This window comes from Panthera leo, chromosome B4 (genome assembly GCF_018350215.1).
Source record: "Panthera leo isolate Ple1 chromosome B4, P.leo_Ple1_pat1.1, whole genome shotgun sequence".
Taxonomy (NCBI): domain Eukaryota; kingdom Metazoa; phylum Chordata; class Mammalia; order Carnivora; family Felidae; genus Panthera; species Panthera leo.
The window spans coordinates 42,737,792-42,763,361 of NC_056685.1; the positions used below are offsets into that span (position 1 = coordinate 42,737,792).

Below are 25,570 nucleotides of genomic sequence, written 5' to 3' on the forward strand. Positions count from 1 at the left end.
CCCCTTTGCACGTCACTTCCCTCCCTTCTCCCATCTCCTTCTCCTAGTCGGTGAGAGTGAGTTCCCCACTAGAGGCCAGCACTTTCTCAGTTTCGTCCCTCCAACCGGCGCGCAGAACTCGGAGAGAAAGAAGGGAAAAAAAGAGGAGAAAGAGAGAGCGAAGGGGGGTTGGGGGGGGCGGGGAAACAACAACCCCGGGGCCTAGAGCGCAGAGGCCCGGGAGCGGCGTCGTCATGGCAACGGGCGCCGGCAGGAAACGAGGGACGCGCGGGAGGGAGGAGGGGTGGGAGGAGGGCGCCGAGGGGAGGGGAGGGACGGGGGAGGGGTCCGGCTGCCCCGGAAGCACCTCCCCGCCAGCCCCCTCCTCCAGCCCGGCCCGCAGCCCCCGGCCTGCAGCCCCCACCCTCTCGGCCCGGCAGGAAGTGACAGGCCCGGAGCGAGCCCCGGAGGCCTGGCAGAGCCGCGGCCGGGCCCGCACCCGGAGCGGCGGGAGGGGCGGGGAGCCGCGGCCGCGCCGGGCACCTCCCACCCCGCCCTCGGCGCCCCCGCCCCTCCAGGAAGGGGAGGAGGCGAGGGGAGCCCGCCGCGGAGGCCGAGCGAGCCCCCCGCCCGGCCCGGCGACTGGGGACCCCGGCACATGAGGTGGACGCCCCCCGGGAGCACTTCGGTGCGGAGCCGGGCGCGAAGGTAACCGGGCGGCCGCGGGCTGGGGAGGGGCAGGACCTCTGGGGGCTTGGCTGCGCGGGGATGTTTCTTCAGCCACCTCCGTCTGTGTAACGCCCCAGGTACCTCCCCCAGTTTCTTTCCCTGCCTACCTCTAGCGCTGAGCTCTGCGGTCCTTCGGCTCTGTCTGTCCAAGTCTTGCTATTCATTGCGCTGCGCTTCACGCCGTGTGTCCGTCACCCTAGTTGCTTCTGACTGCTCATTTTCTCATTCATTTTTTCCTTCTCTGACTTTGGTTCTCCCATCCAAGCCTGCTGTCTAGTAATCTCCCTGCTTTGGATGGTCCGCTTGGTGCCTCGGTCTCCCAGTTCCTTGACTTCTGTCTGTCCTTCTCCTGCTTGGCTCCCTGCTATCAGTAAGCACATCTCCCAGCTCACTTGGGTCAGTTCACGCCTGGCACCGCTCTATCTGCCCCCTTCCCTCGGTGTCTTTGATTCCTCTTTGGAACCTCATTTCCTCAGGGTTCTGTATACAGCGAGCACCCGTGGGCGCTTACTTATTATCCCTGTTCTTCAGATCACTTCCATTTCTTTGGCACAGCCTTCTCCCAACCACCCCCTTCTCCTGCCGCCCTTCCTATGCCCGGTACTTTCTACAAGACGGAGTTTTATGTTTAGGGAAATTTATTCCCTCCAACTCTTGGCTCAATGGGCCCAGGATCCGGTCCACTTCACTATCCTTTTCTAGCTCCCCGCCAGAGGTCCGTCCTAAACCAACCCAACCCAACCCAATCCAGTCCATACACACCCAACTACTACGGTTCAGGGTGACCACAGTTGAGCTATTGTGGGGACCTCCGTGGATCAGCTTCTTGCTCTTTCTCTTCTGGCATGATTCTGAAAATGTAAATTCACTGTGCCTCCCAAACTTTTGGTTGTTTTCATTTTCTCTACTTAATTTTGCAGTCCCAACATTGATCACAGATGAACAGATTTACGTGGCTGAGATCCAGGAATCCTACTCTTGATGTCAGTTTCTCCTGATTTTATTCCCTAAGCTGGTCCCTTTCCATCTCTATTTTCCTCTCACACTCTGAAAAAAAATTACTCCGACTTCCATTTTAGGATCCTGCAGTTTATTAGCACTTCCCCCTATGAATGTAGGAATTAATGTATCCTCCAGCTAGTAAAGGGGACTCCTGTCTCTGAGTCCAGTGAACTAAGTCCATCATTGATCTCTATATACAACTCTGCCATGCTGCCTCTAATCCTTACCCACTTTTTTTTTCTTCACATGCTGATAATGAGGATTCATGGGTCTGTATCTGTTGAGTGCTTTGATATTTTGGCGAAAGATGTGGGAGAAGGTAACCGGAGTTGAGTTGAGGCTGATAGGATTTCCCCTGTGTACTTCGTGGGTTATATCCATGTTTGCAGTGACATTTGCCACACCTACAGAGATGGGTAGAGTACTTGGGGGATGATGATGCGATCAGATGATGCCCTGAATGGAATACTGAGAAATCTCCCTAACTCTGTTTCCGGGGCCAAACGGTTTGATTTTGTCTCCCTTGTTTTGTTTTGGATGTAATCATTATGATCAGTCCATTTTAATAAAACTGTTGACAGGCCTTAGCAGAAATTCTGGTTTGATGTTTACATTCCTAAACCAAATAGTGCTTTGCTGACCTAACGTTTCTAGTGGCCCCGTGCCTCAGAGGTAGAGAATATAGTGTCCAGGCTTAACAAAAGAGAGAGAGAGAAAAAAAATAAGAATGAACCAAAAAAAGCCATATGGTCATTTAGTGCTGTTTAGAGGCCTATTTCTTATTTCTCATCTCCTGTCTCGTTGCTTGGTTCTTAGCACTGTTTTCATGTCTGTTTGCAAATTTTATCGTAGACCTCCCCCCTCACCCCGCCCCCCGCAGCGTAAATTCTGACTGCTTAATTAAGTGCACCAAAAATTTGAATCTTACTTTTTTGAAGATTTTCATTGCTGTGTATTTAATCTGTTTCATACATGGGAGTCCATTTGTGAAAATGATACAGTACATTCAACTGTGAAGATTTTTCTACAAATGGGGAAACTGAGGTATAAGCAGGGAAAGTGACATGCCCAGTGTGTGATTAATAGTAGCCTGAGCCGGAACCAGGAAGCTATTTGGGCTGTAGCCCAGTTCTACCTGCTGGTTTGTTTGTTTGTTTCAAGTTTTATTTATTTAAGTAATCTCTGCACCCATCCTTAAGCTCCGAACTCATGGCTTGACTCATGACTCAAGAGTCTGCATGGTCTTCTGAGTGAGCCAGCCAAGGGCCCCTCTGCCTTCCAGTTTTCTGACCTTCCATGATGCATTTAACATATCTGTATCTCAAGCCCCTCCTCCATAAAATGAGGACAATAAATATCAAACCCAATGACACTGCCTTAAGCACAGATTTTTTTGTTTGAGGAGGTAGCATGTGTTCATGTAAAAGACCTGATACTTCCTAGCACAACTTTAACCTCAGAAAACCTCCTTTCTGCAGTGATAATATGGGGATAATCCTGTTTACCTTAAAGCTCTGTGAAAAATAATGGAGATGAAGAGCTAGTCAGTGAGAGAAGGCACCTGGCGGCTTCTCAGTGCCTGGTGACCGTTGTTAAGATGATGCTGATAATGACGTTGAGGATCCAGGCAAAAAGGAGATAACTGTTAAGTGGCTTGCGGGAATGTAAGGTAGCCTTAGCCTTAGGAGTCTTGAATTCTAGCCATTTGCTAGTTAGTGACAGTCCCAAGGGACTATGTAAAGGTTTCTTTTGAGACATCGCGTAGCTTCAAACGATGGTATGGGGAACATATGGTTGTGTATGTTGTAGATTTGGTAATTCTCAAAAACCCAAGGAATCATGGCTACTGGAAAGAAGAGGAAGAGTCTTCGATAGCTTGAATAACAAGAAATAATAGCGTGAGATCCGGTGTAAATTTTAATCCTTCGCTACTTTCCTCTAGGTCTTGAGTTAGAGCGCCGGCTTTGGGGACCCTGGGCCAGTATCATGGAGACGGAGAGCGAGCAGAACTCTAACTCCACCAATGGGAGCTCCAGCTCTGGGGGCAGCTCTCGGCCCCAGATAGCTCAGATGTCGCTGTATGAACGGCAAGCAGTGCAGGTGAGGCTCAACTCGGAGGGGCTGTGATCTGTGAGTCTGGGCTTGGGGTAGGCACGGGTGCTGGGGGGAGAATTGCTCTTAGCTCCTTTTCAGCAAACCGGGGCAGTTGGATTAGGTGACGACTAATGCCCCTTCCAGCCCTGAGAATCTTAGGGGTTTATAACAGTTTGACCAAGCAACCAGAGAATGAAATTCAGTCTTTAAACCATGGATTTGTATATCACTCAGTTCATGTAGCTAGATTCTGACTACCCACTTCTCTTTGTGGACTGTCAGGTTTTTAATATTTGGTCTTTCTTGTCAATCACCCTGAGTAATGGAAGTTTGAGACTCAGAGTTTTATTTTTTGATAAATAGTAGAATTCCACATTAAAAAAAAATCTGCCTGGGAACGGGGCATTTTACGTAAAAGAGCTTGGTTGCTAGAATAACTATGCACATCATAAGAATAGTTCTAATTATTAAAGAATAAGAATACGGTAATATCCCAAAGTCAATACTAAAACTGCATTACCAGTAACATCCTTATAATGCCAGCTGTTGGAAAATTGTACTAATAGAATCTTTCACAAGCCCCCGTTTGCTCTCTTTTTCATCATTTTCAACTGCTTGGGGCTCTCTCACCGTTATTGTATCCCTAGCGTATGGTCTCTTATTTTTTTTTGTTCTCTTTAGTTTTTCTTCTTATTTTTGTTTTATTTATTTATTTATTTATTTATTTATCTATCTATCTATTTATTTATTTATTTAAGTTTATTTATTTATTTTGAGAGAGAGAGGGTGGGAGAGAACTGGGGAGGGGCAGAGAGAGAGAGAGAGAGGGAGGGAGGGAATCCCAAGCAGGCTCTGCGCTACCCGTGTAGAGCCCGACGCGGGGCTGCATCTCACGAACCGTGAGATCGTGACCTGAGCCGAAACCAAGAGTCAGATGTTCAGCCCACTGAGCCACCCAGGTGCCCCTTTGTTTATTTATTTGTTTCAATAAGCTCCACGCCCCAATCTGGGGCTTGAACTCGCAACCCTGAGACCAAGAGTTGCATGCTCTATACCTACTGAGCCAGCCTGATGCCTCTTCTTTTCTTTTCATTAATTGTTTTCAACTTGTCCAGCCCTCGCTCTTTTCCTTACTACATCGCATGCTTCTCCACATTCCATTCTGGGAATTAAGAGTTCATGTGAGTTACACTGCTTTGCTTGTCTTTACCTACAAGACTAGAGCATGACAGAATTAATTGTTTCTCTATTTTTTGAAGACTGTGTGAACTTCCTAGTTCTCCTGTAAAAAGGGGCAACTCCGAAGGTTGTTGATTTCGCCACACTCCCCCTCTTCTTTTGTTTCTCTCCTCCTTAAACCTCCCTTTCCGAGGATCGCAGTCATTTGCATAGAATAGGAGTTCCAAGGGATTCTTTTCTGAGTGGGTTGGGTTGATCCTCTCTTTTTCCTCTTAGGCTCTGCAGGCCCTGCAGCGTCAGCCCAACGCGGCTCAGTATTTCCACCAGTTCATGCTCCAGCAGCAGCTCAGCAATGCCCAGCTGCATAGCCTGGCCGCCGTCCAGCAGGTGAGAGGTCAGCAGCCGGCTGGCCCAAGAGGGAGGGGGTAGGCGCTCCAGGTGGATAGGGGTGTACCGCCTCTTCCACTAAGTCCGGGTGGCAACAGTGTCTTTTCTGCCTCCTGCCCTCCGGGAGGAGGACGAAGGGATCTCAGTCTCTGGGGTTGCAGTAGGAGCTGGGAGATAGAATGGCTGTGTTCTCGAACTGCGCTGTCCCGTATGGCGGCCACCAGCCGTGTGTAGCTAGTGAGCCCTTGACAACAGGACTAGTCCAAATGGTAACATTATGGATCGCAAGGTCTTCGAGTGGAAAAAAAAAAAGTAAAGTGTCTGAGTGGTTTGTTTCTCTTGGTTATACGTTGAAATGAGAGATAGCGGCTTAAGTAAAATCAAAGCTTATTTTGTATCTTTTCGCTTTTCGAGAAGCATGCGTCCTAGAAAATTATATATGTGGCTCGCATTATATTTGTGTGGGACAGCCGCGGACCAGACCTGAGAGTGACTCTTGATACGATCTGATCACAGGTTCTTCCGCCTAAGAGAAAGTGGGAGGAGGAGGAGGAGGAGGACAGATTACTGGATCTCCCCCCCCCCCCCTCCGGGGGAGTTACGTGGGAGTTATTAGGCTAGCGGTTGTGGTAATGCCAGCGTTATTGGGATAGCGAATATACTCTTCCTTGCTCTGTGGTAGTCTCTGGGTTCTTACCCGAAGTCTCGATTCCATTTTGCGCTGGCACTTAGAAGATTCCGAGTCTTCTCCTTCGTTGTCTCTGCTCTTTCTTGTTTCCTTTCCCCTCTAACAGGCCACGATCGCTGCCAGTCGGCAGGCCAGCTCCCCAAACAGCACTACACAGCAGCAGACTACCACCACCCAGGCCTCAGTGAGTACTGCCTCCTCCCACCAAGTGGCACCCTGTCCTGGGTCTTTGTCTCTGGGGTAAACAGCTTTGGGCAGCCAGTGGGGAGTGCTTATTGAGCCATTAATAGTATTCATTGCTCTGACGTAGAGAATGTCAGTAAAAGGGAAATAACTGACTTGAATCTATATAGGACCCTTAACGAGGAGGTCTAAGAGAGGAGGAAGAAAATCCCCGGGGGGAGAAGAGGAGATAACAAAGGGAAGGGACCGATCTCTGGACCCTTTCCTGAGACGTGAAGTCTGCTCCATTTTTGTTCCTTTCCCCTCCCAGCCGTTAATGCCAGTGGGTAGGGACTGGCTTCTTTACTTTGGTAATACCCTACAGTAGCTGGGATGACGGTTATGGATGGGAAAGTGTTATTCATTCCCGCCCCACCCCCCCCTCCGTTCTGAAAATGAGATATTCTGCTCTTGACTGTGTCACTCTGAATTTGTCCATGGTGTATGTTTCCTTTGACCCCCTCCCAAAGCCTTAGCCTGGTTCCTCTCTGTACCACGCAGATCAATCTGGCCACCACGTCGGCCGCCCAGCTCATCAGCCGATCGCAGAGTGTGAGCTCTCCCAGTGCTACCACTTTGACCCAATCTGTGCTACTGGGGAACACCACCTCCCCACCTCTCAACCAGTCTCAGGCCCAGATGTATCTACGGGTAAGCCACCAACACGACCACCATCGTTCCGGGGCATAACTGTGAGTGGCCCTGGCAAACAAAGACTTGAGTGAAAGCTATTTTACTTAATTACGGTTACCCCGATATGTTAAGACACACTGATCTGCCTCCTAGGCCTTACTTATGTATAGAATTGATGCTCGTATCCACGGGTAGCCTGCAGATTACATCGAGATCCTAAGTTAGATGTTCGCCTTAACATTTGACTCAAGGAGCGTCACGTGTAGTCCAGTCGTTTAACCTGTGGCTCAAGTACACAAACTAAGTGTTATCTCTTAGCCTGTCTACCTACTATATACATAAATACTTGTTCTGAAATCCTCATTGTCTCAACGTCTTTGATGTTTGACTCTTTGATATCAATCTGTAGTTTTATGTACATTCTAGGTTTCCTTCTGGATGACTCATCGCATATGGAGAATAAGGGTCTCCTGGGTTGGTGTGGAAAGGGGCAGGGCTTAGCAGTTTCGTATCTTCTGTTTATTTTGTCTTGTGGTCCTTCCCTTCCGTTTCTTCTGTCTTTCTTCTTTCCCTCTTGTTCTCTTTCCTTTGCTCTTCCTCTTCCTCCTCTCCTTGCCAGCCACAGCTGGGAAACCTATTGCAGGTAAACCGGACCCTGGGCCGGAATGTGCCTCTAGCCTCCCAGCTCATCCTGATGCCTAACGGGGCGGTGGCTGCAGTCCAGCAGGAGGTGCCATCGGCTCAGTCTCCGGGAGTCCATGCAGATGCAGATCAGGTCAGTGGCAACCACTTGACCTGGGGATGGGCACTGGGGAGGATGAAGGGAACGACCGCAGACCAGGGCCTGCCCTGCTACCCCATTACTACTTCTCAGGATTCTTTTCTCCTCCCCTTTTCTTAGTTTCTATAGAACTTGAATCCCTTATAGCCGATGAGTTACTTGAGTTAGGAAGGGAAGTAGATTTGACTGAAAACAGCCCTGTGGATCTGGGAAGCCTGTTCTCATCCCAGGGTAGATTTCCTTACATTCTTTTAGCCCTCTGTGGCTCAGTTTTATTCAGGAAGTCTTAATTCTCTTTCTTTGCAGTATTCTCTTCAAGATAAGGGAATCCTGCAGTTAGCTAAATGTGAAGCCAGCCTGGCTGAGTTGCTGAAAGAACGTTTGATTCCTTCTCTTCATGAGTTACGGTAGCTGCCCACTTTCGGCAGTGTGTTTCTACTTGCTGTGTGCCCAGTAAAGTCTTCCTCACCCTTGCTCCCCGTGCCTTATCCCCAAAATACGTATATTTATTTCGAGCATGAAGCTTTTGCTTCTTATGGATGGAATACCCACTGGGATCTCACAATCACTTTTTTCTTTCTCTTAGTTTGTCAGCAAGTAAATAGTGAGCTTGAGCTCTTTCTACTGATGTGCTCAGAAATATACTAGAGACTTTGGAAGATTGGAAAGCAATACAAGTCAAGTCTTCAAAGATCTTAGAGAACAAAGAAGTGCGAAGTAGATGGTACTAACTTGGAGGGACACATGAGTTTAGAGAAGAGTTGGCCGCATTCCTTCTCGGGGACTCTGGGGATACCTGAGTAGATTCTTAAAGGATGGATAGGATTTGATTCAGAGCAAGAAGAAAACTGAGAGAGAACAGGGTGTGTAAAGGCATAACTCCTGTATGTGCCTGAGTTGGGGATGAGTGGATAAAGTGGAGACAATAGATCTGATGGCAGAAAAGGTCAATGGCAGGGAGAAGTCTGAAAAGTACCTTCATAGGTAGCAGGGGTCATGGCTGGCTGTTGAACAGCAGATTAATAGGATAAGGACAGTATTTTGGAAAGAATTTTCTAGGAACATGTACCTGGAGAAGAAAGAGAAATTAAGGAACCTAGGAAGAGGGGCGCCTGGGTGGCTCAGTCGGTTAAGCGTCCGACTTCGGCTCAGGTCAGGATCTTACGGTCCGTGAGTTCGAGCCCCACGTTGGGCTCTGTGCTGACAGCTCAGAGCCTGGAGCCTGCTTCAGATTCTGTGTCTCCCTCTCTCTCTGACCCTCCCCCATTCATGGTCTGTCTCTCTCTGTCTCAAAAATAAGTAAACATTAAAAAAAAAAATTAAAAAAAAAAAGGAACCTAGGAAGAGATTCTTGGGAGTCATTTAGTCACTAGGGTAAGACCTTTGTTTTAGACTATGGTAACAGCAGGGGGGTCCGAGGCTGAGGTTGTGACTTCGTATCCAGTTTTTTCATTTATCCGTCTATTTATTCATCAGATATTTGAGTGTCAGTATGTGGGGGGACAGAGTAGTGGTTGAAGACGTGAATCTGATATTTGGGTCAGAATGCAAGTCCATGACTTACTGTGTGACCCAGGCAAATGACCTAATACATTTTTGCCAGTTTCTTCTTCCATAAAATAGCTGTTGTTAAATACCTACCTCAGGTTGTGTTGAGGGTTTAAATGAGTTGTCGGTGTAAGTGCTCGAGCAGTGCCTGGATGCGGTGAGTGTTGAGACTGTTGGCTGTCATTACTATGTATCAGATATCCCCTGCCTTGTATGCCCAAGAAGATCATGAACATTGGACTGTTAGGGATCGCAAATCACTGAAGCACCAGACATTATAAACAAAGAATCACCTGGATGGTTTAATAAATAATTGATTCATGAGAAAAGCACGGAGTGCTCCGCAAACACAGGAAGAGACCTAATTTAGCCTTGGGATTGGGGTGGAAAGCAAGAAAGCCACCCTTGAGGGAGGTGTCTACCTGGAAGGAGAGTGGTGAAGACATGGGACACCTCATGTCCAAAGACCCTTTAAATCCAAAGAGGAGGGAAGGAGCTTTATACATGGGAGGAATTAAAAAAGATGGTGGGGACAGCGTTTGGGGTTTTTGGCTTTCTGCGAAGGGCGAGAGGACGCTGTGGAAGGATTTGAAATTTGGAAGTGACGTGGAGCGATTCGAGGTTTGTTCATTTGTGTGTTTCGAGATTACGTTGGCTCCTCGCTGGAGAATAGACGGAAGTGGTGTCGGTGTGAATGTAAGGAGAACGACAGCGTTAGAACAGTCGGGGGGAAAGGTGGTGCTTGGATTGGGCAGTAACAAGGGAGAGGGACAGAAACGAACAGATTGGATGGAGAAAAACTTGGAAGATCTTTGAAAACGGAAAACTGAAAACGGATGGGGGAGTCGAGGGAATGCCAGAGATGAGGTCTGACACTGCAGTGAGGTGGCTGCTCGTGCTACTTAGGGGATGAAGAATGTTGGAGAAGGGGATTGAGGGTGAAGTTCACCCTTTTGGATATGCCGACTTCGGATGTGTTTGTGAGTCACTGGCTCACGAGGAGGTCAGCAGTTTTGTATATCTGGTGCTGGAGCTTGGAGGGGAGGTCTGTGAGTTGGAGATAAACGTTCAGGAGTAGTAGGCACATAGAACATTTGGGATTGTTGGGGAAAGGTATGGGTTGACAAGAGAAAAGCGTTCAAAGATGGAGCCCTGAGGGTTAGGACAGTGCCTTAGAAAGTGGAGCAGGTCATGGTCGAGTAGAGGGTGATGGACTGGCAAAGGGGAATAGGAGAGTGGCAGAGAAATAAGAAAATTTGGATTGTGTAGTGTCATTAAGACGGGAGCACAATGTTGGAAGAAGTGCTGAGAAGTCCTCTGTCAAATGCAGTAGAGAGGGCAAGAAAGATAGAATCACTAATAGGGATCGAGAACCATTTCAGTGGAGTTGGTGGGGGGTGGAAGTCAAAGTAGTATGACTTGAGGGATGGCTGGATAGTGAGAACAGGCACAGCACATGTGAACAGTTACTACCGGGTTGGCAATAACAGGAAAGGAAGATGAAGCCGGGGTTGGGACAGTGGGGTTCGGTTGTGACGGGAGGCAACCGTTAGTGGAAAGGTTGAAGAGACTGGAAGGAATTGATAGACTAATCTCCTTGAGAAGGATGAGGGGTGGGGCCCTGACTGTGGGATTTGATAGGAGGGAGGAAGGGAGAGCAGGGAAAAAGGAAGTGGTGGGTGTTTATGAGGGGGACGTATAGGTTTGGTGATGGAGCTCATGGAGGGTGCTCGTAATGGTTTTATTGTCTCTGCAGGGGTGATGAGGAAGAGGGGGACGAGCAAGTGGTTCTGAGGTGTATAGGGAGACTAGGACAGTTTTATTTATTTAATATTTATTTATTTTTGATTTTTTTTTCCAACATTTATTTATTTTTTTTTTATTTTATTTTTTTTTATTTTTTTTATTTATTTTTGGGACAGAGAGAGACAGAGCATGAACGGGGGAGGGTCAGAGAGAGAGGGAGACACAGAATCGGAAACAGGCTCCAGGCTCCGAGCCATCAGCCCAGAGCCTGACGCGGGGCTCGAACTCACGGACCGCGAGATCGTGACCTGGCTGAAGTCGGACGCTTAACCGACTGCGCCACCCAGGCGCCCCTACATTTATTTATTTTTGAGAGACAGAGAGAGACAGAGCACAAGCAGGGGAGGAGCAGAGAGAGAGAGGGAGACACAGAATCCGAAGCAGGCTCCAGGCTCTGAGCTGTCAGCACAGAGCCTGACGTGGGGCTCGAACTCCCGGACCGTGAGATCATGACCTGAGCTGAAGCCGCTTAACCAACTGCGCCACCCAGGCGCCCCAGACTAGGACGGTTTTAAGCAACCGTTATGGAAAGCTGGTTAGAAAAAAACTGTAGAATTGCCAGATCATATTAAGTGCCCCAGTGCCCAATCCTGATGATTCTTCTAAATCTCTTAAAATCTATCACTTCTTTACTGCTTGCCTGAACTCAGGTTCTTATTATTTTTACCTGAATTACTGTACTAATTTTCTAATTGGTCTCTTGACTTCAGCCTTATCTACCTCTAAGCATCTTCCGTATTACTATCAGAATAAGGTTTTTTTTTGAGAGAGAGAGCGCATGCATGTGCGTGGGGGAGGGGCAGAGGGAGAGAGGGAGAGAGGATCTTAAGCAGGCTCCTTGCACAGCATGGAGCTTGACGCAGGACTCTATCTCATGACGCTGAGATCATGACCTGAGCTGAAATCAAAGAGTAGGATGCTTAACCGACTGAACCACCCAGGTGGCCCCAGAATGAGTTTTTTTTTTTTTTAAGTTTATTTATTTTGAGATTTATTTATTTTGCACAAACAGGTGAGGGGCAGATAGAAGGAGAGACAGAATCCCAAGCAGGCTCCGTGCCATCAGCACAGAGCCCAGTGCGGGGCTTGAACTCATGAACTGTGAGATCATGACCTGAGCTGAGATCAAGAGTCAGTCGTTTAACCTACTGAGCCACCCAGGTGCCCCAGAATAAGTTTTTTAAATAAGAAAATATGTGTTGTTACTAACATTATTTTAAATTGTCCTTCTGGTGTATCAGATTTGATAAATCACAATCCTTGGTTCATGATATCCTGTCAGCAATGGTCCATTCATGGTCCACTTTTATGTATTTTCTCAGTATGTTTTCATGATGTAATAAGCAATCCCCAGTTCCACCCACTGCCTGCCCCTATCCATGGTCACAATCATTCTGATTCCTAGGTCCATCCTTCCCTGTGTCCCTTTTCTTAATAGTTTTATTGTGCTTACATTTCTCAGAAGTACTTTTTATTATGGAAAATTTCACACTTCTGGAAAAATAGTAAAAAACATGGAGCCCTATGTACCTACCAACCAGCTGCAACATTTGTCAACACATGGCCATTCTAGCCAGGCCCCTTCCCTCCACCTGTGGATTATTTAGAAGCAAATTCCAGATACCATATTTGATATATATATATATATATATAATATATATATTTTTATATATATATCAGATATATAATGTACATATATATTTGAGATATATATATATATATATATATATGTATATATATATATATATATATCTCATATATATATATTTACTTTGTAATTAAATTTAGAAAGTCTTTGGGTTGTATATAATTTTGGGGGAATACTTGTCCAGATCCGTCCATACTGTTGCATGCTGTTGTGTTTTATTAATATTGATTTCTATGTAGTATTCCATTGTGTGCATATACGACAGTTCATTCATCTTCTCTTCTGATAACGGTCACTTGGGTTGTGTCCAGGCTTTTGTTACCTGCGAAGAGTGCTGCTGTGAACATTCTTAGACATCAGCAAGAGTTTCTCCTGTGGAATTCCTGGATTAGGGGCTGTGTGAATGTTCAACTTTATTTTTTATTTATTTATTTTCTTCCCAATTTTTACTTAAATTCTGGTTAGTTTTAACATATAGTGTAATACTGGTTTCAGGAGTTGAAGAATGTTCAACTACAGGATATGATGCCAAACTGTTTTCCAAAGTGTTTGTGCTGACTTACACTTCTATCAGCACCATTTATTTAATTTTTTTATTTTCAAATTTTGTTTTTACGTTTATTCATTTTTGAGAGACAGAGAGACAGAACACAAGTGGGGGAGGGGCAGAGAGAGAGGGAGACGCAGAATCCGAAGCAGGCTCCAGGCTCTGAGCTGTCCGCCCAGAGCCCGACGCGGTGCTCTACCCCATGAACCGCGAGATTGTGACCTGAGCCGAAGTCGGACACTCAACCGAGTGAGCCACCCAGGTGCCTTATGTCGGCACCATTTAAAAGAATGGTTTCAACTGTAGATTTGTGTCTGTGTATTCTGCTTAATATTCTTCAGTGGCTTCCTGTAATCTGTTAGGTGCTCATCATTCCTCTCTTCATATTTTGGAGTACTTACTATGTCAGGCACTGTGCTAGGTGCTAGAAATGGAACAGTGGAGGAGACAGATCAACTTTGCGAACCGAAGTTCAGACTCTCCTAATTTTAATATACCAAGCCCTTCATAATCTGGTACCTTTCTACCTTGCCAGCCTGAGCCTACCTTCCTAGCTTCATTTCTTGTCACTCCTTCTAACTCCCCCTGCACATAACGAAATATTTATAATTTCCAGAAATGCTGTGCTCTTTCTTGGCTTGATGGTTTTCCAAATGTTGTTACCTATATCTTCAAACCTCCGCCTTCACTCTTACCTGTCGAGTCTCAGGTCAAACAAAAGACTTTTAGGAAGTCTTCCCTGATCTCCCTGGTCTGACTCAGTCTTCCTTCTCTGTGTTCCCATGGCAGTTTGTGCATATCTCTGCATAGTATCCTATGGCTATTGGTGATTTTCTGGTCTTTTCTGGTGGAAAGTACTCATTAAGAGGAGGGATCGTGTGTCTTTCGTCCCTGCGTTTCCAGTATCCAACATAGTACCTGAAGCATAGTAGGTATTTGGTAGATGTTGAAGGAATGAATGGAGAGCAAAGGGAAAATCTGAGACATTTTGAAGGAATAAATGAGTGAACTTGCTGATGGGTTTGATAGTGGATGAAGGAAACCGGAAATCAAATGTGATTTGAGTCCCTCCCTGAGTGACTGGAAGGACTTTCGTGTATGTAATTGACAAGGTGGGGGGTATGAGTTTTGAGGGGGGTTGGGGAATATCGGTGGCTATCCTCACTGCTACTGAATCATCATAGAAATCTTGACCTTAGTCCCTCCTGTCCCCCCCTTTTCAGTATATCTCTTTCTTCTTATCTTTCAGGTGCAGAATTTGGCAGTGAGGAACCAACAGGCCTCAGCCCAAGGACCCCAAATGCAAGGCTCTACTCAGAAGGCCGTTCCTCCTGGAGCCTCCCCTGTGTCTAGCCTCTCCCAGGCCTCTAGCCAGGCCCTAGCTGTGGCTCAGGCATCCTCTGGGGCTTCAGGCCAGTCCCTGAACCTCAGTCAAGCTGGTGGAGGCAGCGGAAGTAGCATCCCAGGGTCCATGGGTCCAGGTGGAGGTGGCCAGGCACCTGGGGGCTTGGGTCAGTTGCCTTCCTCAGGAATGGGTGGTGGTGGGAGCTGTCCCAGGAAGGGCACAGGAGTGGTGCAGCCCTTGCCTGCAGCCCAGACAGTGACTGTGAGTCAGGGAAGCCAGACGGAAGCAGAAAGTGCAGCGGCCAAGAAGGCAGAAGCAGATGGGGCTGGTCAGCAGAACGTGGGCATGAACCTGACACGGACAGCTACACCTGCTCCCAGCCAGACCCTCATTAGCTCAGGTAAGCTTGTCCCCTCTCGTAACGGCATCATTCTCTCAGAACTTGTTTGAAATCTTCAGAGTACGTTTCTTTGCCTTTTTTCCTGCTTCTCTTGGTCCTGGAGTAGTGGAAGGAAAGAAAATCGCATCAGCCTCGATCATATTCGTCCAGGGAGAGAGGGGGACTGGTAATAGAGCTAGATCGCGCCCTGTTTTCCACCAGGCAGCAATCAGTTTACAAACAATTGCTTCCTTCCCTTCTTAGGCCCTGAGTTTACCCACCCTACCCATTCATTTCCCCCGTTCTTACTGAATTGCCTCCTGTGTTGTAGGAGGTGTTAGGGATGTGTCTTTTTTTTTTTAAGTTTATTTTGAGAGAGAGAGCGAGAGCGCTAGCAGGGGAGGGGCAGAGAGAGGGGGAGAAAGAGGATCCCAAACAGGCTCCGCGCTGGCAGTGCAGAGCCCGACTTAAGGCTCATTTACGAATCGTGAGATCACGACCTGAAACCGAAATCAAGAGTTGGACGCTTAACCGACTGAGCCACCCAGGTGCTTCAGGGATGCATCTTTGAAAAACAGAGGCCTTGTCCTCGTGGAGCTTAGGATTTAGCTTAAGGGATGACTTCTCCTCTCACTGTTTAATGATGATTAGTTGGACCAGCCAGGGTAGAGCGGAGCACTTCGGACTAGCAAGCAGAGCACAGTTTAATATAGTCACCTTGTGATCATCTGTATCAATGATAAGGGTAAAAAAAGAATAAATAATATTAACCCCAAATGGTTTATACTTCTTTTATTTTTTAAGTTTTTTTTTTTTTCACTTTTTAAAAGATATTTGAGATAGTGCGCCCGCAGGGGCATGTGAGTGGGGGAGGGGCGGAGAGAGACTCCCAAGCAGGCTCTGCCCGACGTGGGGTTCGATCTCATGACAGTGAGATCACGATCTGAGCCGGTATCAAGGGTCGGACGCTTAACTGAGCCACCCGGGTGCCCCTGTACTTGCTTTTAGACTGTGGTTAGATAGAGTTAGATGTGTGCACCTTACTTGGTAAGGTTTATGTTTGCCTGCCTTGTTTCTAGCACTTTGGTTGTTGCTGTGTTGGGATGATTTACTTACAAAAAGTCAGGAGTTAATTATCGGCTGTATTACTAATATCTAGGTATTTACGTACCATAGCGCTTCTATTTCTAAAGGGCTTTTGTCTCACATACGCTCTCTGGACAATCTGGGAGAATATGGGGGGGGGGGGGTGGGATTGTCAGCTCCACTTGCAGGGGAGGAAACTGGGTAAAGTCAGAGATTATAGCTGCGACTCTTAAAGACCCCCACAGGTGGTGACCTAAACTGATGAGTCTGGAAAACTGAGGCATTCACCGGAAAATGTTGGTAATCTTTACCTCTGAGGACCTCCGTTCTTTCAGCGACTATTACGTCTTTCTCATGTGCCGGGCACTGGGCTGGGCTCTAGGGATGTAAAAAAAGTGAAGAAAGCGGGTACTCAACCCTTGAGGAGTCCAGTCCAGTCGCACAGAAGATGGGCCAGCCATTGTCCTTTGCTGGGTCCCACTAGCAGGATTTAGCATAGCAAAGGGAATAAAAGTTAGATGGATACAAGAACTTACCGAGGGCTCTCGAGTTCCTTCCTTGAGGTCCTTCATCCTAGACAGAGGTGGTAATGTCTGCCTCAGACAAAAGAGCGTGACCGAAGCGCTGTCTCGGGTCCGCCGCAGGTTAGATTTGCAGTCGCCGCGCGATACCAAGAGCAAGCGCGCTTTGGAAGGGTGGTTTTACTCTTCGTCCGTAACGAGGGTGATTTTCTGCTCCTCCCCTCCGTCCCGTTCGGGCGGTTCCTGCAGCCACCTACACGCAGATCCAGCCCCACTCCCTGATCCAGCAGCAGCAGCAGATCCACCTCCAGCAGAAACAGGTGGTGATTCAGCAGCAGATCGCCATCCACCACCAGCAGCAGTTCCAGCACCGCCAGTCCCAGCTCCTTCACACCGCCACGCACCTCCAGTTGGCCCAGCAGCAGCAGCAACAGCAGCAGCCGCCGCCGCCCCCGCCGCCGCCGCCACCCCCGCCGCCGGCCACGACTCTCACTGCCCCTCAGCCACCGCCGGTCCCGCCTACTCAGCAGGTCCCGCCTTCCCAGTCCCAGCAGCAAGCCCAGACCCTGGTGGTTCAGCCCATGCTTCAGTCTTCACCCTTGTCCCTCCCGCCCGACCCGACCCCCAAGCCGCCCATCCCCATCCAGTCCAAGCCGCCGGGAGCACCTATCAAGCCTCCTCAGTTAGGGGCTGCGAAGATGGCAGCCACCCAGCAACCACCACCCCATATCCCCGTGCAAGTCGTGGGCACCCGGCAGCCGGGGACAGCCCAGGCGCAGGCTCTGGGGTTGGCACAGCTGGCGGCCGCCGTACCTACTTCCCGGGGGATGCCCAGCACAGCGCAGCCTGGTCAGGCCCACTTGGCCTCCTCGCCACCTTCGTCGCAGGCTCCTGGCGCGCCGCAAGAGTGCCCTCCCGCCTTGGCCTCCGGGATGACCCTTGCTCCTGTGCAGGGGACGGCACACGTGGTAAAGGGTGGGGCTACCACCTCCTCACCTGTCGTAGCCCAGGTACCTGCCGCCTTCTACATGCAGTCCGTGCACCTGCCGGTGAGTGCCATCTGATGGTTTTGAGGGCACGGTCACCTTCCAGTGGGCCTGGGGCTCAGTGGAAACAGAGCTTAACTTAGGAGGGGAATGAAGAGAAGAAGGGAGCCTGGGTGGCTCAGTGGGTTGAGCATCTGACTCTTGTTTCGGCTCGGGTCACAATCCTCGGGTTGTGGGATCGAGCCCCGTGACGGGCTCTGCACTGAGCATGGAGCCTGCTTGGGACCCTCTCCCTCCCTCGCTCTGCCCCCCGACCCCACTCGCTCGCTCTCTCTCTCTCTCTCTCTCTCTCTCTCTTAAAAAAAAAAAAAAAAGTTGGAAAAGTTAAGATACTGATATTTATCATTTAACCTTAACTTCTTCTTTGGAAGCCCCATCTCCCAATACAGCCACACTGGGGTTAGAACTTATGAATTGGGAAGGAGGAGACCACAAACATTCAGTCCATAACAAATCCATAATTCATACGTGTGAGTGAGTGAGTGCACGTGTGTGAATAAGTTACTGCATCAGTTGCTCTGTTAATCATCGTCTTGTTTCATCAGTGACCCTTATTTGTTACAAACCCTAAAACTGAAAAGGATACTGGTATTTGCTTCTTTTGTAAGGGAGACATTAATAGAAGGTTAAGGTACTGGTATTTATTCGTTCCTTTTGTAAGAGAGAGACATTAATGTATGTAATAGTCTGTACTTCATACTCCTGAGTTTGCTACCGAATTCATTCTGGGTTTTTGGATCTCTACTAAGTTAGATCAAGATAGCCTTGATCACTTAAATGGATCTTTGGAAAAACAGTAGTTCTCGGGCCAGAATGGATCCAGGGTTCTGAGGTCTAGGTCAGGGCTAAATGTGACGTTTTCTTTTGTCCTGATGTAGAAGATACACTTCTTGGGAATGACCAGGAATCTTAGTGTACCGTGAGGAGTATACCAATTGGGGAATCTGGAAATGAGAAAATTTTCGCCGGTATTATGGGAGTAATGGAGGTTCTTTATGCTCCTTCACTCATATATCTTGATTTCTTTCCTGTTCTTCACTTGATAGAGCAAACCCCAGACGTTGGCTGTCAAACGGAAGGCAGAATCTGAGGAGGAGAGAGACGATGTCTCCACATTGGGTTCAATGCTTCCTGCCAAGGCATCTCCAGCAGCAGAGAGCCCAAAGGCCCTGGAGGAGAAGAGCAGTCTTGGAGGTGAGTAGCTGACTTGTGCAGTGCAGAGATTAGAGAAATGTTCGGAGTGGGCCGAAAGATAAATCTGGTTCAGGAGAATACGGGAATACGGGCCTGAACTTGGATGAATGAGTGGATCCAAAAACAGGGACACCAGGGTGAATGCTCAGAGGTGAACGTGTATCATTGTGGAAGATCACACTGGCTTGGCGAACAGATGGGCCAGTTATGTCATCCCCGGTCTGCTCCTTAGTCTGTCTGTGTTTGTTTTCCAGAGAAAGCTGAACCAGTGACCGGTGTGAATGCTAATACTCCAAGCAGTGAACTAGTAGCCTTGGCTCCTGCCCCGTCAGCACCCCCTCCTACACTAGCCATGGTGTCCAGACAGATGGGTGACTCAAAACCCCCACAGGCCATCGTGAAGCCCCAGATTCTCACCCACATCATTGAAGGCTTCGTTATCCAGGAAGGAGCAGAGCCTTTCCCGGTGAGGGCAGGGCCATAAGGTGGGACTTTCAAGTGGAGACGTGGTCTGATTACTGTCTTTCCAAAGTCTGCTAAATTCAACGGTCTCAGAACTGTTTAATTACTAGAGAATGGTCCAGTTGTGTTGTGCGCATAGTGAGTTGTGAAGGAAAAGAAGGAAGGGAAGTGGGAAGATTATGTGTAGACCAGAAAAAATGACAATGTTGGGAGAGGAGAAGAAAAGGAAAAAGCTGTTCATGTTTAGCTCCACAAACTGGGTTGTATGAGAATGAAGAGACGTGTGGTGGAGAAGTTAAGGGACTTTTTCTAGGTTGCCAGCCCTTGCAGAACCAGGACCAGGATGCCGGTGTTCTGCGACTTTGGAAGGCAGAGGACAGCCGAGGTAGAAACCTGTCTCCCAGGGGCTTATGGGAGAAGAGCCAGTTAGGCACTCCTGATTGTCCTCTTGAACAGGTTTCCTTGCACCAGGGTTGGGTTAACTCAGAAAACCAGGCAGAGACGGCTAAGAAACGCTGGGGAAAGCTATCGAGAAGCAGAAGGGAGGTCGGGCTGACTTCCCTGTAAACTTTGTCCGGCACAGGTGGGTTGTTCTCAGTTACTGAAAGAGTCTGAGAAGCCGCTGCAGACTGGCCTCCCGACGGGGCTGAATGAGAATCAGTCAGGTGGCCCCTTGGGAGGGGACAGCCCATCGGCTGGTGAGTATTAATTTAGAGACCCATCTGGGGAAGGAGGCTCACGGAGATGTGTTTGACTCAGTGTAAAATAGTAATTATTTAAGGTGGGAATTATGTGAAGTCCATTCACACACAGCAACTATATTAAATACCAGAATGTGTAGAATCATACAAGAGGAGTTCCAGAGGATTAGGGTAGTTTTTTCCAGCTAACCTCTTGAATTATTTACTGTAAGGATATATTTTTCAAAAGATCTCAAAGAGGAGACTTCTCCGACTTTGGCTCAGGTCATGAGCTCATGGTTTGTGAGCTCAAGCCCCGTGTGGGGCTCTGTGCCGACAGCTCAGAGCCTGGAGCTGCTTCAGATTCTGTGTTTCCCTCTCTCTCTGCCCCATCCCGGCTTGTTTTCTCTCTCTCTCTCTCTGTCTCTTGCTCTCTGTCTCTCAGAAATAAATAATAAAAACATTAAAAAAAATAAAATAGGATACTTTTTGTAAAAAAAATTTTTATGTTTACTTTTGAGAGACATAGAGAGCGTGAGCGTGGAGTGGGGGAAGGGCAGAGAGAGCGAGAGAGAGGGAGAGAGAGGATCTGAAGCAGGCTCTGCACTGATAGCAGGGAGCCCGATGTTGGGCTCGAACTCCGGAACCGTGAGGTCGTGACCCGAGCTGAAGTTGGACGCTTAACCGACTGAGTCATCCACAGGCACCTCTAGTTCTCCTTAGTCTAGATTTTATACATTAAGTACATTAAGGACTCTGTTTACATTTCCCCCACGGCTTTTGTAAACTGTTGTTGGGAGAGGGATCTTGTATCTTTGTAGTTAGTAATTAGTTCCTCTGTCCTGCTCGCTAATGCAGTCTTATCTGAAATCTGAGAGTATGAATTAGGATAAAGTTTGTCTTCGGGGCACCTGGGTGGCTCAGTTGGTTAAGCGTCCGACTCTTGGTTTAGGCTCAGGTCTTGATCACACGGTTCCTGAGTTCGAGCCCTGAATCGGGCTCTGCGCCGGTGGCGTGGAGCTCGCGTGGGATTCTCCCTCTCCTCTCTCTCTGCTTCTCCCCCACTCTTAAGCGCACTCTCTTTCTCAAAATAAATAAAGAAACGTTAAAAAAAACATTACAAGGAAAAAAAGGCCAAAGCTAGTCATCGAAAACGGAAACAGTCTGCCTTAAGTCCGAAGCCCAGGGACGTTCCTGAGGGACATACCTTTATGGTTTTGGATTCTGAACTTCAGGTTGTAGGGATTCTGACTTAGGTCGTGTAGCTCCGTGGGGGCAAACCCTGAGAGTGATTAGTCAACTGTGGGCCGCACGACGGTCTGAGCGGCAGCGGAACCGGTGACCGCTCTCCAGCGAGGCCTTGTTTTCCAGAGCTGGATAAGAAGGCGAATCTCCTGAAGTGTGAGTACTGTGGGAAGTATGCTCCCGCAGAGCAGTTTCGCGGCTCCAAGAGGTTCTGCTCCATGACTTGCGCTAAGAGGTACCACGGGCACCCCTTCCTCACCTTCTGCACCCGTTCCTCCATCTAACAGGGCGCCCCCCCTTCCTTCCCTGGGATCATCTCACAGCTGATCGTTCAATGAGTCTCCTTGCCTGTCTGGTGGCCCGTTCGTCCCCGAGTCGGTTCTTAAGACACTGATTCACGTTTAGCGAAAGGTAGCAGGGTAATCTTTGTAGCACCTTTGACGTCCGGCGCGTGCCCTGACCTGTAGGTATAACGTGAGCTGTAGTCACCAGTTCCGGCTGAAGAGGAAAAAAATGAAAGAGTTCCAAGAAGCCAACTATGCTCGTGTTCGTCGGCGTGGACCCCGCCGTAGCTCCTCTGACATCGCCCGCGCCAAGATCCAGGGCAAGCGCCACCGGGTGAGCTGCCGGTGCAGAGCCGGCTCCCTTTCAAGTGGTCCTTTTTCCTTGGTCCTCCCCTACCGGGCGATTCCTTTGCCCAGGTGAAAGACAGCAGGAGACCAGAACTCATTTTTGCATTGATTGCATCACTTGAAATTCCAAGAGATCCTGACCTCTGGTCTCCTTTCACCTGATGACTGGTTCACGTATCCATTAATCTCGACATTACATTTGGGAAAACCCAAATTGTTGGAAGAAGGGAGAATCGAGGAAGTGATAGCATATACTTGAAAGCGACTTGAGAGTGGGCTAGTGACTGGGCATTTGCAAACCAAGTGCTGTTTTTTCACTCGCGGTGATGCTAGGTTTTCCTCTCTGCCCAATTATTGGCTCAAACCCCAAATGGGGCAGGGGGACACCTCACGCCCCGTATTCATGATCTCACTGCTTTGGGATTCTCTCCTTAGGGTCAAGAGGACTCTAGCAGGGGTTCGGATAATTCCAGTTACGATGAAGCACTCTCTCCGACATCTCCTGGGCCTTTATCTGTGAGAACTGGGCATGGAGAACGTGACCTGGGGACCCCCAATACGGTACCACCGACGCCAGAATTACATGGCATCAACCCTGTGTTCCTGTCCAGCAATCCGAGCCGTTGGAGCGTAGAAGAGGTGTATGAGTTCATCGCTTCTCTACAAGGTACTGAGGATCTATCTGGCAGAACCCGGATCCCATATAGGTTTAGTTTCCTTAGGTCACCCAGTGTGGGCCTTCGTGACAGGGAACGTGACTGACTCTTAAGCAGTAGGGACTGAAGTACGGTATGATGAAGGCTCTACTCTTGATCGTTGCCCAAGTTACTTGTCCACAGCCTGGTTTCTTAATTTCCTTCTGGGTTGATTGTCCTCAACTGTGTCAGCAGTCTTGCAGTGTTTGATTTTCACCTTCATGTTTCTTACCGATAATTTTTGGATAAAGTATATTTTTTGTGTGTGACTGTGATACCTGTCACGGATAGAAGACTTTTTCCCACTAAAGGGACTAGGAAATAAGGGGCCATTGTTAACTCCACACTCTTCAAGGCAGGATTGTTTATAAGCTACTCTGGAAAAAGGATGGTTTTCTCCAGAAAACAAAATCACTGTACCCGTTTTGCCATTTGTGTGAATTATGGGTCCTTAAGCAAAACTGCCACAAAGGCTCCGAACTTTGTTTTTTGCTATTATGAAAGAAAACAGGTCGATCTTGCTCCTTCCTTTTCCTCCTTGCTCAAGCTATTTGAATGAAGTTATTTCTATGATTGGACAACTTTGTCATTCTTCTTTTATCTGGGCTTTTTTAAATGTTCATTTTTGGGAGAGAAAGAGAAAGAGAGCGTGCAAGTGGCGGACAGGCAGCGAGGGAGAGAGAGGATCCTAAGCGGTTTCCATGCTGTGTATGCAGAGTCAGACGGGGGGCTTGAACTCACGAACTGCGAGATCATGACCTGAGCTGAAATCGCGAGTCTGATGCTCAACCGACAGCCAGCCAGGGGCCCCGAGGCTTTTTGTTTTCATATTTTTTTAATTTTTACTTAAAAAATTTTTAATGTTTATTTATTTTGGAGAGAGACAGAGCATGGGCAGGGGAGGGGCAGAGGGAGAGGGAGACACAGGACCTGAAGCAGGGCTTGAACCCACGGACCGTGAGATCATGACCTGAGCCCAAGTCGGATGCTTAACCGACTGAGCCACCCAGGCGCCCATTTTCATCTTTAGTTTCTCCCTCGTATCCTCGGGTGCCCCCATGTGGTTTCTCATGTGTATTCCCCCCATTTCCTTCTAGGCTGCCAAGAGATTGCAGAGGAGTTCCGTTCCCAGGAGATTGATGGACAGGCCCTTTTATTACTTAAAGAGGAACATCTCATGAGTGCCATGAACATCAAGTTGGGCCCTGCCCTCAAGATCTGCGCCAAGATAAACGTCCTCAAGGAGACCTAAGGTGGCCCTCTCGCACACACGAGCCGAAGGCAGACACTCTCCACTGTCCAGGTTATAACCTGGTAGCAGCAGACTTTACAGGGAAGAAAGAGCTGTTCCAATTACGTAAATCTTCTGGAGAGGGGATTACCGAGACAGGGAAGAAAAGTGCAAGAATTGGTTGCTGGTGCTACATCGCGGCAGCTGTGACATTTTCTCCGGGTTCTACCTTCATTTTTAAAAGTTACGGTTCTCGCTTTTCTCACTTCCCCTGATCCAATCTTTATAAAAAGAGGCAGTCTAGAGAAGTAGGACTGCTCCGCCTTATCCTGGAGTGGAGTACGTAGCCAGGGCCTCAGCTCTCCGGGAGGAGGAATAGACCGTGTGGAACCGTAAGGAAGTGGGTGGAACGCGGGTGTGCCTCCGCAGCGGGAGAGCGAGGTGGGGTTTTTCTAGCTGGCGTTGACACGAGCGGCAAAATCTGGCGGCCCCTCTCTTCCCTCTGGACCGCCTGGCCGTGGCCTGGGGTCTTTGTCGTCGCTCCCTCAGTACTGAACGTTTTCTCCTGCGTTCCTGGCAGGGTCACCAGCACCCGCAGAGACTCGGTCGGCGTCATTCTGATCCGCTGCAGGGGCTAAAAAGTGTTGGGCACACGTGTGGCTGTCATTCTTTCCGCATCCCCGTGCTCCCTTCAGTCTGTGTGTCTTCTACCCTCCCTTTCTTTTCAGTTCCAACTCTGCTCTGTCCTATAGCTTTATTCAAACAGGAGTGTGTGGGGCTGAGGTCAGGAGTGTAAGTACCTGCCTTAGGCGCTATTCCTTATACAACAAAAATATTAAATATTTTTTTCCTCCTCAGTAAAAGGATAAAAATTGGTCTCAGTTGTCTCTTACTCCATTCCAGTGTCTCTACCCTCTTCTTTCATACAAAAGACTAGGGCAAGTTGTTTGTTTGTTTTTTTAATCTTTTAAGTGTTTTTGTACAAAAGAATGTAGTTTCCTGTTGTTTTTTTTTTTTTTTTGCATTTTTAAAACACCAGGTGTGGGGGAGGGATGCAAACAAATAACAAAAAAGATGTTTTTATAACATTATTTTCCCTGTTTTAGAAAGAAGAAAAAAAATCATTCCAAAAGTATTTAAAAGTCCAAAGATGAAATAATTTCATTTTCTTCCCTAAAGGCTATAAAAGGCCCCTGCCTGTTGACTCCGTCCTCTTGTGTCCAGTGGAGCCATGTTACTCTTCACTGGCCCAAGTTCACTATCACAGAAAGATCGGGCCAGGCTTGTGGGCACATGGCCTAAACAAGAAAGTGGAAGCATCAGAGGATTCCAAACCTCCCCCCACAGAACTGCTGTGGGCAAGAAGGTCCTTCCCTGAGCCAGAAGGGACAAGCGCAGCAGCATTCCACACCCAGAGCACAGGATGGCAGAGCCCTAGATGTCCCACCTCTGCTTTCATTCCCTTTCCAGAAGATTTTGGGGGGTAGGGTTGGGTGGGGGAAGGTCGACATGCCTGCGAAGAAAGTGCAACATACTTAGAAATACCAGTAGAGGGAAACATCTTAGAAGAAAAACTCTACCAGCTTTTACTGCAAGTGGGAGAAGAAAGCCACTGAGGACGTCCCACTACAGGTAAACAGACTTCCTTTTCTGGAACCCCTGTAGCACACGGGGTCTGATTCACTTTCCCTTTTCAACAGACTAGACTTCCAGCCACATGGGGACTAACGACCATGAACCCACAATCCAGGGCCCAGTTCCAGCTAAAAGGTCACTCCAATGCCAACAACTGCTGGGACAGTATTTTATAA

General features: G+C 48.2%; 1 protein-coding gene across 4 annotated transcripts; it reads left to right on the plus strand.

Moving 5' to 3' along the window:
• Positions 1-585: 585 nt before the first annotated feature.
• Positions 586-24,755, plus strand: PHC1 (polyhomeotic homolog 1). Of its 4 annotated transcripts, XM_042945750.1 has the most exons (16): positions 587-687; positions 3,653-3,810; positions 5,260-5,370; positions 6,165-6,242; positions 6,782-6,931; positions 7,533-7,688; positions 14,493-14,754; positions 14,836-14,988; positions 16,824-17,623; positions 18,667-18,814; positions 19,069-19,280; positions 19,860-19,974; positions 21,328-21,436; positions 21,669-21,819; positions 22,269-22,500; positions 23,626-24,755. In XM_042945750.1, exons 2-16 carry the CDS (start codon positions 3,697-3,699, stop codon positions 23,778-23,780), a joined length of 2,946 nt encoding a protein of 981 aa, XP_042801684.1. In that variant the 5' UTR covers positions 587-687; positions 3,653-3,696; the 3' UTR covers positions 23,781-24,755. The 4 variants fall into 4 exon arrangements, with proteins under 4 accessions (XP_042801681.1, XP_042801682.1, XP_042801685.1 ...); XM_042945747.1 differs by having other exon boundaries at positions 586-687; positions 14,493-14,988; XM_042945748.1 differs by having other exon boundaries at positions 586-687; positions 7,557-7,688; positions 14,493-14,988.
• The last annotated feature ends 815 nt before the right edge of the window (positions 24,756-25,570 follow it).